The sequence below is a fragment of the Artibeus jamaicensis genome, unplaced genomic scaffold, assembly GCF_021234435.1.
Source record: "Artibeus jamaicensis isolate MK-2021 breed Jamaican fruit bat unplaced genomic scaffold, CSHL_Jam_final contig_233, whole genome shotgun sequence".
In the NCBI taxonomy this organism is placed as follows: Eukaryota; Metazoa; Chordata; class Mammalia; order Chiroptera; family Phyllostomidae; genus Artibeus; species Artibeus jamaicensis.
The window spans coordinates 49,360,481-49,376,742 of record NW_026521486.1 but is presented as its reverse complement, the minus strand read 5'-3'; the positions used below and the strand labels follow the sequence as shown (position 1 = coordinate 49,376,742).

The window sequence follows — 16,262 nt, the reverse complement described above, 5'->3', positions numbered from 1 at the left end:
CTTCCAAAACTGAACCAAGAAACAAAACTTGAACTGCCCAATAACTACTAAATGAAATTGAATCAGTAATCAAATAAACTCCCAACAAACATAAGTCCTAGACCAGATGGCTTCACAGGTAAATTTTACTAAACATTAAAAGAATTAATACCTGTCCTTGTCACACTAGAAGGCTCTCTAACACTTTGAGTCCAATATTATTCTGAGACTAAAACCAGACAAAGACACAACATAAAAAGAAAACCATAGGCCAATACCTCTGATGACCATAGTTATAAAAATTCTCAACAAAATATAAGCAAAATGAATGCAGCAATTCTATTAAGAAGATCATACAACACAACAAAGTAGGATTCATTCCTGGAATGCAAGGTTGGTTCAATACCTGCAAATTAACATGATATATATATTATATATTAACATGATATATATATCACATAAACAAAATAAAGAGTAAAAATATCATTTCAAAAGATGCAGAACAAAGCATTTGAAAAAAAATCCAACATCCACTTATGATAAAAACTCTCAGCAAAGGGTAGATAGAAGGAACACATCTAATCCTAATCAGGGGCACATATGACAAACTCACAGCTAACATCACACTCAACATTTCTTTAAGATCAGGAGAAGAGTATGTACACTGTTAACGCTTTTATTCAACATAGTATTTGAAGTCCTAGTCACAGAAATCTTATATGAAAAAGAAATAAAAGGGTGCCCAAATTGGAAAAAAAAAGTAAAACAATCATTTGCAGATGACATGATACTATATAAAGAGAAGCTAAAAAATTCCCCAAGAAAACTATTAGAACTAGCACTGACTGGTATAGCTCAGTTGGTTGAGCATCATCCGAAACAGCAAAAGGTCACTGGTTAATTCCCAATCAGAGCACATGCCAGGCGGTGGACCCGGTTCATGACTGCATGCAAGAGGGAACCCACTGATATTTCTCTCATACATCACTGTTGTTCTCCCTCCTTTTTCCCTCCTCTAAACACTGAAAATCTTGAAAGAAAGAAAGAAAAAAAAAAAACACTGTTAGAACTAATAATTCAGTAAGGTAGAACACAAAATTACTATTCATAAATCGAGTGCCTTTTTATATACCAATAACAACCTATCAAAAGAGAAATTAAGAAAACACATTTATAATTGTATCAAAAAATAAAATAAAACAACCTTAGTTGTTTTATTTAAATTTAATGAATAAATTTAACTAAGGAGTTTGTAAAAGATCACTATTTGGAAAATTATAAGACACTGAAGAAAGAAAGTAGAGAGGATACAAATTAATCCAAGCATACACTGTGCTCATAGATAGGAAGAAATAACATTGTTAAATGCTTTAGGTAAAAAGCAATCTACAGGTTCAGTGCCATCCCATCATTAAAAAAAATATATGAATGGCCTTTTCCCCAGAACTAAAACAAATAGCCCTAAACTTTATATGGAATCACACAAGACTTCAAATAGCCACAGCAATCTTGAGAAAGAAGAACGAAGTTATAAGTATCGTATTTACTGATAACCAACTATACTACATGGCTATAGTAATCAAAACAGCATAAATCTGTCACAATGGAACAGAACTGAGAGGCCAGAAATAAACCCACGCTTATATGGTCAATACAATGGGGGTAAAGACCGTTTCTTCAATAAATGGAGTTGGAAAAACTAAGAAGATCCATGCAAAAAATGAAATGACCACTTCTTTACATCATCTATAAAAATAAAGACAAGATGAGTTAAAGACTTGTATATAAGCGTTAAACCATAAAACTCCTACAAGAAAACACAGGCAGTAAATTCTTTGACATTGCTCTTAGTCATCTTTTTGGGTATGTCTCTTCAGTCAAGGAAAACAAAAGAAAAATAAACAAATGGTTCTACATCAAACTACAAAGATTTTGCAGAGAAGGAAACCATCAACAAAACAAAGTCAACTTACTAAGTGGGTAAAGATATTCACTAATGAAACATCAACCCAAAATATATGAACTCATACAACTTTATACCAACAAAACAACCAATCCGATTTAGAAAAGGGCAGAGAACCTAAATAGACATTTCTCTAAAGAGGACATATAGATGGCCAACAGATTTATGAAAACGTGTTCAACATCACTAATGAGAGAAAAGCAAATAAAACCACAATGAGACATCACCTCACACCTGTCAAAATGACTATCATTAATAGATCAACAAACAAGTGTTGGTGAGGGTATGGATAAAAGGGAAACTTTCTGTACTGTTTCGTAAGACTGTAACCTGGTGCAGCTAAATAAAAAAAACTATGGAGGTTCCTTAAAACAACAACAACAACAACAAAAACTACAAATAGAACCACCATGTTACCTAGCCAAGTCTATTGCTGGTTATTTACTGAAGAAATCCAAACACTGATTTGAAAGATCCACGCATCCCTATGTTCACTGCAGCATTATTTACAATAGCCAATATATCGAAGTAATCCCAGTGTCCACCGACAAATGAATGGATAAAGAGACATAAAATATTCTATAATATATATAGGGTCTGGCACAAAAAAAGCTTTTTATTACAAAATTATAAGCATGTCATTCTGTAGCATAACAATATCACACTTAAGCACACCATATTACATTTTAAATGAAATGTTCAAACTAAAACTATAAATTATTACACCCATATAATTACCCTACAAACCACACTCAGGCAGGCGTTACTTCTGCCGGACCTTGTATAATAGAATACTACTCATCTACAAAAAAGAATGAAATCTTGCCATTTGTGACAAAATAGATGGACCTAGAGGACATTATTCTAAGTGAAATAAGTCAGAGAAAGACAAATATCATATATGTGGAATCTAAAATCTTAATCCAGATAAAATTTAATATTCTTAGTTATAAAAAGCTAATAAAAATGGGATAAAGCCCTGCCTCTTAATTATCAGCATATGCAAAAATAGGTGGACATTCACTTAGTCTCTCTGTAGTCCAAGTTAACTGCTTTATCACAGAACTTCAAAAGTGAAAAGCATGCACACTGCAAAGAAACAAACTAAGACTATACAGGTAAGTTGACACAAGATCAAAAAGCTTGAAGCTGAAAGCAGAGTCAAGGGCTTTAATATAAGATTTCTGGCTCCTGTACCACTCTTTCTGGGTGCTATTATCATTTGGTTTTACTGAATAATATGAAAATTAATGTGAATCTGTGACTCCTAACAAGAATACTGTTATGTGATGACTAATCAAAAGAACCATAAAACAAAAAATAAAATGTCAAAGAAAGAAAAATACTTATGATAAAATACATATATTTTACTACTACTCAAAATCTCAACCAAAGCAATAAGCTATAAGAAATAGGAGGTATAAAGAATAGTCAATGTACATGGTATGATCTCTCAGACAGATAATCCAAAGACCCAGCAAATCATTAGATATAATAAAGGAGTTAGAAAAGGTTGCTGCATATAACATTTTTAAAAAATCACTAAAATACCAATGTGTAGGGAGGGAGGAGGGGAAACAACAAAATTTACTTTCAGGAATTAATTGTAAAACCCAACAGACTTCAATTAATAGAGGAATATATCCTAAAAAGGTACTATATTGATTAATGTATACTAAAACTATCAATTGCTCCAATATAAACATCAAATTAAATGTATCCTAGTTATTTCAATATGGTTTTTGTTTGTTTGCTTGTTGGTATTAGACATTTTAAAATCCATATGGAGAAACTTCCAGCCAAGGTGGAGGCGAAGATAGATATGCTTTGCTTCCTTGCACAACCAAAAAAAGGACAACAACCAATTTAAAAACAAAGAACAACCAGAACTGCTAGGAAATTGAGCTGCGTGGAAGCCTGAAACCAAAAAATTAAAGAAGCAGCATCTATCCAGACTGGTAGGAGGGTTGGAGAGGACCGAAGGTGGAGGATCAGACTGTCCTACATTCGTGAGTAGATAATCTGGAAGGAACTGGGGAGTGAGAGAGACTGCGCAACTCATAGTTCCATAAAAGGAAAATAAAGCCTCGAAACCTCTGGCTATAAAAACCAGTGGGGGTTGCAGTGGGGGGAGAAACTCCCAGTCTTACAGGAAAGTCCATTGGAGAGGCCCACGGGGTCATATATGGTACACAAATCTACCCACCTAGGAATCTGCACCAGAAGGGCTCAATTAGCTTATAGGTAGTGGGAGGAAATCACTGAGAGTGGGTGAGAGCCAAGCAAGTGGCACGGTTTCCTCTCTGGCCCCTCCCACATATAGCACCACAACACAGTGATGTGAGGTGCCCTGCCCTGGCAAATACCTAAGGCTCCACCCCTTATGATTTAACAGGTGTGCCAAGACAAAGAAATATCTTTTCTTTCATATGGCCCAAATGAAAGAACAGATCAAAACTCCAGAAAAAGAAATAAGTGACAAACACAGAGGCAACTTATCAAATGCAGAGTTCAAAACACTGGTAATCAGGATGCTCACAGAAATGACTGAATACAGATGCAAAATAAAGGAAGAAGTGAAGGCTATGCAGAGTGAAATAAAGAAAAATACACAGGGAACCAACAGTGAAGGGAAAGAAACAGGACTCAAATCAATTATTTGGAACAGAAGGAAGAAACAAGAATTTTTAAAAAATGAGATGCTTAGGAACTTCTGGGACAACTTTAAACATTCCAACATCCAAATCATAGGGGGGCCAGAAGGAGAAGAGGAAGAGCAAGAAATTGAAAACTTATCTGAACAAAAAATGAAGAACTTCCCCAATCTGGCAAAGGAAACAGACCTGCAAGTCCAGAAAGCTCAGAGAGTTCCAAAGAACTTAGATCCAAGGAGGAATATTACAAGACACGTCATAACTAAATTACCCAAGATTAAAGATAAGGACAGAACCTTAAAGGCAGCAAGAGAAAAGGAGACAGTTACCTAGAAAGGAGTCCCTAATAAGACTATCCGCTGATTTCTCAAAGAAACCTTACAGGCAAGAAGGGGCTGGAAAGAAGTATTTGAAGTCAGGAAGTACAAGGACCTACATCCGAGACTGCTCTATCAAGCAAAGCTTTCATTTAAAATGGAAAGACAGATAAAGTGCTTCCCAGATAAGGTCAAGTTACAAGAGTTCATCATCACGGAGCCCATATTATATGAAATGTTAAAGGGACTTATCTAAGAAAAAGATCAAAACTATAAGCAGTAAAATGACAACTATAAAATGACAAAATTCACAACTATCAACAACTGAACCTAAAAAAGAGAATCAAACTAAGCAAACAACAGGAGCAGAATCACAGAACTGGAGATCACATGGAGAGCTTCTGGAGAGGAGGTGGAGTGAAGGGAGAATGGGGGAAAAGGTGCAAAGGATAAGAGGCATAATTTATTGGTACAGAATAGAAAAGGGGAGTCTCTTAACAGTATAGGAAATGAAGAAGTCAAAGAAGCCATGGGACATGAACTAAGGTGGGGCAGGGGTAAAGGGGAGAAAGGAAAGTGGGACTAGTGTAATAGCATAATCGATAAAATACACTTTAAAAAATAAAGTACATGTTCTAAAAAAATGTCGTATGGAAAATTAATGGTCTAAGAGTAACCAAATCAACCATAAAAAATAATAATGAGGGAAAACTTGCATAAGGAGATAAGATACTATAAAACAAAGTTGTGATTTAGTAATAAGTGACAGAATAGAGAACCTGAAACAGATCTGACAGATTCAAGATTATATACAATTTATAGGAGAGACTGCTAAACAAGCGACTGATGAGACAACTACCTTTTCATATATATAAAAAAAATGAAATTAGCCTGTCTTACAATGTATCAATTAATTCCAGATGTTTCAAAGTCCTGAATTCAACATATAAAACCTTCAAGTTCTTAGAAGACCTAGGAGAATATTTTTATAGCTTCAAGTATGGAAAGGATGTAATAGGGACAAGGGCATTAAAGGCAGAGGAAACAAAATGACCACAGGCAAACAGCTTCATCTATAATACAGAAAGTAATAATACCACCTGCCACACAGCAATAAACAGATTTAAACATGTCAAGTTCTTGGCACAGTGTCTGACATACGACCTCTTAATAAATATAAGTTCCTCTCATCCCAGTTCTTCTCCTTACAAGTTGTGTGAACCTGGGTAGGTGACCCTTGCACCTCACTTTCCTTACCAATAGAATAAAGACACCAGTACCTACCTTATTATGTTCTTGTAAGAATTCATAAGAATTAAATGGCACTATACATATAATGTGCTTTAAAACAGAAACTGATACACAGTAAGAGCTCCATAAGACTAAGAACAATGTAAAAAAAAATAATGTATTGAACTCACAAATAATAATTATTACAGAGTGCGGCAAAAGTAGGGTTACGTTATAAGTGCATGTTTTTATTTACTAATTATTACATTATTTTTCATAACTGTAAACCTGCTTTTGCTCCACTCTGTATCAAACAGGGTATGAGGAGAAGCCCCAGTAGCCTAATGGATAAGGCACTGGCCTCCTAAATAGGGCATGAGGAGCATGTCAAAATAAGTGCATGTTTAAAATTCTATTTTAGATGGTAACTCTTACAGTAATGTGGAGAATGAACTGTAGAAAGGGAACTGCTAATGGCCTAACAATTAAAAAGGCTAATCCAATTATTCAAACCTAAACAATGGCAATAATGACTGAAAGAAGTTTGGAAGGCACATTTCATGTAATCTGAGGATAGATCAGACATGTAAAGAAAGTGAGCAAGTGTCATCAATGTTAACAATTTCCAGGTTTCCCAAATGGCTAAATGTTAATGTGATGACACAGTGAGTTGAGATGAGGTTCAAAGTACTACAAATGTCTTCGACTGTTACTAAAAAAATTATTTCTACTCTTTGAGACCTGGAAATTTTCTTACATGTTGTTAATCAGCATCTAACCAAAACTTCATGCTGTTTGAAGTTATACCTTTTAGAAAGAACTGCGGTACAGAAAGTATTTTGATGCTCCATCAACTAATTTTCTAACGTAGTGCATCATGAGTCAGAAATTTCTTTAAAATCATTATCTATTTTATAAAATATTATCCATCTGTGGTTTTTAAATTTTCAAACGGACAAACAACAAAAAATTTCATTGCCAGGGGCTGGCCTTTCTTACAAATGTTTCTTACCATGATTGGCTTGCCCTGAAATGTTTTAACCTCTTCTCTCAAGTATTTAAAAGCCTGTTAACAAAGCAGAAAGAAGCTTTCATTAGCATTCATCTTTAGTACCTAGATAGTTTGGCATTAGCAACTATCTCTAAACTAAACAACAGAAAATTCTGATGCTGATTCCATTATGCAGGTAACAGGGAATGAAAAAACAAAAATGTAAGATCGTAGCTATGGTTCACATTTACTGTAGATTAGCTACATGGATTACTACAGGAAAAAAAGGAACAAAATTCAAAATAGACCCAAAATGTCACCACATATTATTTTACTTTAAAGAGTAAGACACTGGTTTGTTTTTCCATTCATTTATGCATTCATTGGTTGCTTCCTGTACGTGCCCTAACCACAGATTGAACCTACAACCTTGGCATAGCAGGACAATGCTCTAACCAATTTAGCAATCCACTCAGGGCTACATATTTTTTAAATGGTTCACTCAGACAGCCTGCCAAGGTAAAGAATTAAAACAAACAAAGAAACAAAGAATGGCCAACAATCCAATTATATATGTTTCTGTTTCAAAGGATTATTACTTATCTTTAAGAAGATGAAAATTAAAAGTAAAATCATTATATCAAAATTCCAAGAATCAGAAAGGCAGTTACATATTTAAATACTGCAAGTCAACTATGTACTAGAAATACTGCTGGGTTGGCCAAAAAATCTGTTTAGTTTTTAATACAAAATAAAAGATGCATTTTTTCATTTTTACCAATAACTTTATTGATTTGGATATTTTATTGATTTTGGATAGTTGGCTATCTCCTGTGTGGTATAACATTGTTTGTTCACCCATCCGACTACTAACCGGGACCGACCTGACTTAGTATCCAAGATCAGACGAGATCAGGTGCATTCAGGGTGGTGTGGCCGTAGACTTGATTGTTCTCAATTAATGCCTCAGTTCAATCACTATCAACTTCAAATGTTCTACCTCACTGTACAGCAGTGTCCAGAGAGAAATCTCCAGCACAAAACTTTGCAAGCTATTTCTGACATGTTCAATCAGTCACACAGTATCTTCTCCATATACTGCACAATTCTTTTTCTACACTTCAGTTGCATTTTTACCTTTCTTTTTTTAATTTATTTTTCAAGTACAGTTTTTACCTTTCTTGAAATAATAGATAATATGCCAAAAATATTATATATATTCTTCCATCTTCAATACTAAAATGGCTACATAAAAATTCACCAATTTTGATTTTTTAAAAACATGCTGATATGACAGCTGTCACAAACAATCTAACAAAATTGTTTCAAATGAAGTAAAGACAATGAAGCGCTACTAGAGCCATCTTATGGAAAAAAACAAAGGACCTTTTGGCCATTCCAATATGATTCCTTATCTCCATGTTGATTGTAAAAATGTGTGTTAATTTCTTTACTGATAGAAGTAAACTGTTCTTAAATTGAAACTGAAAAGGCTTTAGGAAGATGATCAAAAAGGAAACCAATTAACAAGCAAACCCAAAAAGGCAAACTAGGTGCTCAACAGTCTTTGCAGAGTTCTGAAAGCACACATTTTCTCAACTAAAATATGAGGTCTGTCCAAAAAAGTCCAGCCATTGTTAATATAACAAGAATGGTTTCCTCACCATCAATGTAACCTGGCAGCCAAGGAGAGTGGACTGGAATGTGAGTGCGTGAACAATGATAACTTCACTGTACTAGTTGGTGGGGGTAGTAGATACTGTTGAGTGAGCACGTGTATTGTGTGGCCTTCTGAAAGAGTAGAGCAATGAATCTGCATCCAATTTTGCATTAAGCTTGAACATTCTCTCCACAGAAACTACTTGGATGATTCAGAAGGCCACAGCTATGGACAACTGGTGACTGGAAGCTTCATCACAACAATGTGCCTGCTCACAAATCATGTTTCATGCAGTTTTTTGGTGAAATATCAAATCACCCAGGTAACTCAGCCTTCCTACAGCCCAGATCTGACACCCTGTAACTTTTGGCTTTTCCCAAAACTAAAATCACCTTTGAAAGGGAATAGACTTTACACCATCAGTGAGATTCAGAATAATACAACAGGGCAGCTGATGGTGATAGGGAAAACTATATGAGGTCCCAAGGTGCCTACTCTGAGGGGGACTGAGGTGTCACTGTCCTACATACAACATGTCTTTTATCTTCTTCAATAAATGTCTCTATTTTTCATAGTACATGGCTGGATATTTTCTGGATAGACCACAACTTATTTTACCACTAGGACTGAAATCAGAGGAAAAGTTTTCTTCTCACCTGTTGTGCATCTGTGTCTGACTGGAAAGTAATATACCAGTTGCTATTGTGTGCAAACTCACAGCTTATTACCTTGGGGCAGTTTTCATTTTTGAACAAAGCTTTCACTTCCTAAAAAAGAAAAATTTCAGTTAATTCTAAAAACTGTATCAATAATACCATATTTAGCTGTGTATAATGTATAATTTTTGCCCAAATTTTTTAGGGAAAAATAAGTATGCACATTATATATGGGTAATGCTAATTGTATCTATTATATTAAATAATATATTTAATATTTAGCATTTAAAAAATAAATGCTAAAATTCCTTAATAATATTAAAAACAAGCATCTATATATAAATAAATGAATTAAAAAATTAAAATGAAAGTGTTTTTCCTGAAAGTTTGGCCAAAAACGTGGATGGACTTTATATACCGGAGTGTATTATACACAGTAAAATATGGCAGGTGTTTCTCTCTTCATGTTTTTTTGGAACCTTCTATTTCTTGTTAACTGTTTATGGCTGCTGTCATTTTTCTACTGAGAGCAGACTGCATTCTGAAACAAAAACATGGATAGCTATGGCATAAATTTTGTTAGGGATGGAACTCTATTTTATAATCAAAATGGAAGAATTTCGATCCTAGGTGCAAGCTAACTTTTCCTTACAGTAAAATCTCTCCAGTCCTGTCATTATCAAAAAAAGAAAAGGTATGTCCTCCCTCCCTTAACATTTTTTAAGTGCTAAGTATTTTCATTTGATCCAGATGCTTTGTCTACATCAGAGTCATTCATAGGCATATGCTTTGTGCAAAGATATCTTCTTTTTCCCATAACTGACATATCTAAGAACTTAAACTCCAACGAACACATGGGTTCAGAAAAAATGATTGTCAAAATTCAGAAAGCTGTAACAGTTAACAGCTTGAAAGAAGTTTATAAAAAAAATAAAACTGGAAGTGAACATTAAGTATTCCTAAAAAGTTACAAAGGAAACAGTATCTGCTGAAAATACCATCCAGAATAAGTCATTGTGATTTGATCTATTACTGAAAACCTTTATATAAGTTGAAGATTTTAACATCTCCATTTTACGGCTGAAGAAACAGTGGCTCAGATTGTTTAACGTGTTCATACTACCACAAAGTAGAACTCAAACCCAGATTTGTATACCTCCAAATACCATTTTGTCTAATACTCATTCAAATTCAAGGTGAAGTTTATTTCTTTTATTTTTACTTTCTAGAGAGAGGAGAAGAGATGGAGAAAGATGGAGAGAAACATCAATGTGCAAGAGATCTATCAATCCATTGCCTCTCTCATGCTCCCACCCAATGGCCTGGCCTACAACCCAGGCATGGGCCCTGACCGGAAATCAAAGCAGGGACCTTCCAGTTCAGTTCTCAGGCCAGTGCTCAACACTCAGTCCACTGAGCAACACCAGCCAGGGCATCAAGGAGAAATTTAGTAGTAATCAATAATTCCATAATATCGATTGACTCTCATTTGGTTAGACTGTCTCACAAAATATTACTTGATGTCAATTTTTAAAAAGATAATTACTGACTGGACAACAGGACAACACTGAAGTCCAGCCTGTATTCTAACTTTCTCAAATGTTTAATGCACTGAATTAAAAAATGAGATAATCTCTACCTATGATGATGACAGTTTCTTGAGATGACACTACTTGAAATAAGTAAGTTGTCAACCAGCTGAGTTTTGTGACATTTGTAAAAGTGGTAAAGTACCAAGTTCAACTAATGAAATACCTGTTCAGTCCAGAATTTCATTTTTGGAGATCTATGCAACTGTTAGACTGCCTATCACCCGCTAATATCTACCTTCAAAAATCCACAGATATTCTCCAAATATTCAATTCCTTTAAAATGTGTAATTGATTTGTTCATTGAAATTTTAATGAAATCCTTACTTTCAGCCTTTAGCATTCTGTATGAAGAGTTCTAGTCATAGATTTATTTTTCCAAATATAAGGGAAGCCTGGACCCAAAGTAATAAAAAAATTTATGTCACCTCAGACGAACCCTGATGGCCAGAACACAAATCTCATTTTAAACTGATTTTCAGTTATTAAGGCCCAGCACTTGTTTTGCTTTTTTTAAAAAAATGAACAGTATGTAGCTGCTTTGTTCCTTTTATTTACTGTTTTTCATGTGTGTGAGCTCTTTATATATTCAGACTGAACTACAGTAATTATAAAAATGATAACAATGGCTAACTTTAGAGTGTTTTTATACGCATGCTACTGCTCTAAGCTTTTATATGCTAACTTATTTAATTCTCAAAAACAATTTTATGAATTATTACTATTATCCCAAGTCAACAGATGAGAAAACTAAAGCAAAAGAAGTTAAGTAACTTATCTAAGGTCTTAGTACTAGCAAGTATAAAAAATAAAATAAAATTTAAAAAATAAAAAGAAAATGTCAATGTGTAAACAAAAAACAAAACAAAACAAAATGCAAGCAAACAAAACAAACACCGAGCAAGTAAAAAGGCCAGAATTTAAATTGAAGCAGTTTGGCTCTAGAGTTCAGGCTCATGATTACATTGTTTCTTAATACTGCAAATATCCCTCCCATTCTGCCTTCATTTCAATTTGTTACTTTTGACATATACAAGTTTAAATCAAAGATTTAGCAACAGTCTCCTTTCTAATTTCTCTCACAGCATGCTGGAATTATATCACTAAATGACTCTGGAAAAAAGATTAACTACTAACATGTCAAGTGTGTTAGGTAGCAAGAGTCTTTCTTTTTAAAATGGCTAATCAATTACCATGTATCAGTTACTGATTAATTCTCCCCATCTCTAATTTATTGTGCCTTTACGTAACAACTTAGTGTAAGGCTCTGAGGCTTAGTGGTTAAGAAGAAACATGGGTTTCAAAATCAGAGAGATCAAGTCCAAATCCAGACTCTCTCATTTAAACACCCCATGTGTCTTAGGCAAGTTATTTAACCATCTAAACCCTCGGTTAACTTTGTGTGTAAAACAGATAAAAGCTTAGGCTTTAAATAATTGAAGTGTATGGCATATTTGGTAGAACCAAATTAATAAATATTATACATACATTATTGTATAGAAGAGCCTATTTCTGGATTATACCAAGTGGGGCAAAAGTAGGTTTACAGTTGTTCATATAGAAAATGCAGTAATTAGTAAGTAACAATACCTGAATAAACTCTGTTTTAGGTATTCACAAGTGTGAACTTACTTTTGCCTCTATCGTATTGTTTCATTCAGATATTCTTATATTTTTGTTCCTGTACCATATCATCTTTATAACCACAGCTTTGCTTTATATTTTGCTAACCAGTAGAGTTAGTTCTGACCCAATAGTCCTTATTTATATTTTTCTCCTTTATTTATTGAGGATTTCAGATGAATCCTCAATTTCCCAAAAGAACCCATTTATATTTTCACTGCTATTCAAGTCAAATCAATAAATTGAAAGTTAGTCTCACTGTAATATTCAGTCTCCCCTTCTAAGAACAAAGAATTGTATCTTCTTCCTCCCTCTGTACCATTCTTTAAAAATTTCAAAATTTATACAAGTTGGTATTTAGTCTTTCACAATAATTGATATGAGGGCACTGCTGTACTTTCCTTGTTCATTTAGCTCCCTCAATTTAAAAAGAATACCCAACTTTAACAATGCTTAATAATTTACCTCTATTGGTGTTGTTTCAGGAATCTCCCTAAGAATCACGATACAACGCTTATGACTTGGTCTCACTTTCTCACCCTTCTCATCAACTTGTACCATGGGAGAAGCTGAAATTTTAAAAAAGGTTTCATTCAACATTGTCAATTAGATAGTAATGCCATTAAAAAAACTATTCATTTCTAGTTCCAACTGAATAAATTAGCAAAAGTTAGTATCCCAAAGAAATTAAGTTGCAGAATCAAAGATGAGAGTTACAATGGAGTATTTTGAGATTAATATGCAAAGAACATTGTGTCAAGTGTTATTTATTCTTTGAACAAAATATTCAGAGTACCTACTTGGGATTTGCCACTGTGTTGGGACTGGGGGAAAAAGCATATAACACATATCTGATAAGACAATTTCTCTGTGTACAATGATCAGATTCTTTATTTCAAGAGGTAACAAAAATCAATGTACTTGCATTAATTAGCCAAACCCTACTCTGGGGAATGTAATAAGCTCTAATATGTAAAGAAACTCCGCTTTTTAAATTTTTTTAAGATTTATTTTTAAAAGATTTTATTTACTTATTTTTTAAAGAGAGAAGGGAAAAAGAAAAAGGAAGAGAAACACCAATGTATGGTTGTCTCTCACCAGCCCTCTACTGGGGACCTGGCCTACAACCCAGGCATGTGCTCTGACTGGGAATTGAACCAGTGACCCTTTGATTCACAGGCTGGCACTCAACCCACTGAGCCACACCAGCCAGGGCTGAAGAAACTCCTTAAAATTACAGTCTAAGAAGTGCTTAGACCAAGAATTACTCACAAATGATTACAATCTTTCCTTGATTTTAACATAATTATTTACTTGCTACTACAGAGACTCAGAAGCCATCTTTTAGATGCTGATTTTGAGGAAATACCAAATGAAGATAGTACCACATAGGCAAAACTTTCATTCCTGGTCCCTTCAGAAAGAGATTATGCCACAACTCCCTTAATAGGCAGGGAGCGAATAAAAGAAGCAGTTAAGAACAATGGCCTGGGTATTAATGCTAGGGTCCGGCCCTTACAGATGGGGAATTCTGCTTGTCTTGTGGCTGATGTTTTTAAGTTGACAAGACTGGGTCATTTTAAGAAATGATGCCCGTACAAACCAACCAGAGATTATTTCATGTTCTTAGTCTTCTGAGAAAGAAAATCTTCTACACTTCTACTTAATAAGTCTATTATTAGCCTTGCTACATTTAAATTTTAAATATTTCCAACAACATATTTCATATAAAAATGAAGATGTGCCTCAAGAAGGTAACAAAAAGAGAGGTTACAAGAAAACACTAATATAATCACTAAAAACTCTCAGAACCTCGACCTAAAAACATAAATTCTTTACAAAATTTTAGAGCATTATTGGTCAAATTGTACAATAGGTTACAACTCGTTAATAGGTTATGAAATCAATTTAGAATAAAAGAAATGACTTTGTTACAAGCATTCATTATTAGTCTGTGTAGCATTTCAGTTGTGTGTGGGTATGTGATATATGTATTGGACTGTGATGTAAAATGTGCTTCATCTTGGGTTCAAAAGTTTAAGAGATTGCTTTAGAGGGTGTGAAAATGACACATGAAACTTTCTAACAGCCCACAATACTGAGATTTAATTGCTTACATGTGTAATTGTGTATCAAGATGAACAATGAAGATATAGAATTGATATAGAAACTCTGTAACACTCAGTAAAGATAAATAATTGGAGCAGAATGGCAAAAAATAGGGAGTTAAAACAATTCCTTATGGTCAGAAATTAAAAACCATTTAAATTTTTGACTTAAAAAATAAGCTAAAAGGTATAATTTACATACATCTCAACACTTCAAGAATTAGATCAAGGTCTGTGGTTAGCTTTTTTATTTCTTCCATGTTGGCAACTGTCCAAATTGGGATGAATTGATCACTGTCCATTTGAGATATCAGGTAAAGATCCTTTGACAAATTTTCTCTAAAAAAAAAAAAAAATAACATACAGAATCAACAGTCCTATAAAACAAATAATTCCATAAACGCATCTAAAGAGTTGTCTTATTCTCTTTTGTCACTAAGTCCAGGAAAAAAAATTTATATTATCAGAAAAAACACAATTATGAAGTTATACGATATTTAACAGATATGCGCTAACAAATTCTAAAAAGATTATGAATCCCCAAATAAATTTGGCCCAACAGTTTGTTTTCCTTTTTATTGAATTTATTGAGATGACATTAGTTAATAAAATCACATAGGTTCCAGGTGTAAATTCTGTAACACATCACCTGTACACTGTATTGTGAGTTCACCACTCCCAGTCAAGTCTCTTTCCATCACAATTTCCCCCCATCTTCTACCTCCCCCTTCCCTTCCCCTCTGGTAATACGCTGTTATTGTCTGTGTCTGTGACATCGGTTTCTTTTTTTTTGTCCATCTTATAAACACTTTATCAGTGTTAGAATATACAGTTTAAACCATGAGTTGGAATGTGGGATTTTAAGTTTCTGAGTGTTTGCATTTTTACATAAATGTTTGCTTTTAATTTATATTTAAATAATACATTTGAAAGATTTAAAAATTAAGACTAAAGACTTTTAAAGATACATTTACAAAAGATACAAACACGTCTATCTTACACATAAAATCCTGTTTAACAAACTGAAGTAAAATCAAATTTATTTTGTTTATATCAAATCTTTGAAGCAGACTGGTTATAAACAACTAGAAATCTATGCCTAAAAGCTATCTTCCTAACAACCACTCTATTTAAAAATGAAACCACCCAAGTACTCCTGACGTCACTTCCCTTTCTCACACTGCTCTATTAACTTTTCCATAATGACTATTCCCTAACATTTCTGAATTGCTTATTTATTAAATTTACTCTTTTGGCACCCCTGGCCAAAATACAGGTTCCACGAAGAATCTCTGTTGTTAAAAATGTAAAAAAAAACAAACAAAAAACCCCCCACCAACCCTCCCCCAAAACCCCATAGTGTCACACACCAAAAGGCTGAGGGTTCAATTCCTGGTCAGGTTACATACCTAGGTTGCAGGTTCCATCCCCAGAAGAGGTGCGTAAGGGAGGCAACCAATCAATATTTCTTTCTCAAATGGATCTCTCTTTT

General features: G+C 34.0%; 1 protein-coding gene across 6 annotated transcripts in view; it reads right to left on the bottom strand.

The window, feature by feature from the left end:
* The window catches only part of LARP4 (La ribonucleoprotein 4), an 80,394-nt gene that overhangs the window by 29,058 nt on the left and 35,074 nt on the right, over window positions 1–16,262 (bottom strand). For all 6 annotated transcript variants that reach the window (XM_053661487.1, XM_037136660.2, XM_037136631.2 and 3 more), the window contains 4 exons: window positions 14,973–15,109; window positions 13,128–13,231; window positions 9,451–9,561; window positions 7,156–7,209 (listed from right to left, as the gene is read on the bottom strand). In XM_053661487.1, the coding sequence (XP_053517462.1) occupies window positions 7,156–7,209; window positions 9,451–9,561; window positions 13,128–13,231; window positions 14,973–15,109 (406 nt within the window). The remainder of the gene's footprint in view (window positions 1–7,155; window positions 7,210–9,450; window positions 9,562–13,127; window positions 13,232–14,972; window positions 15,110–16,262) is intronic.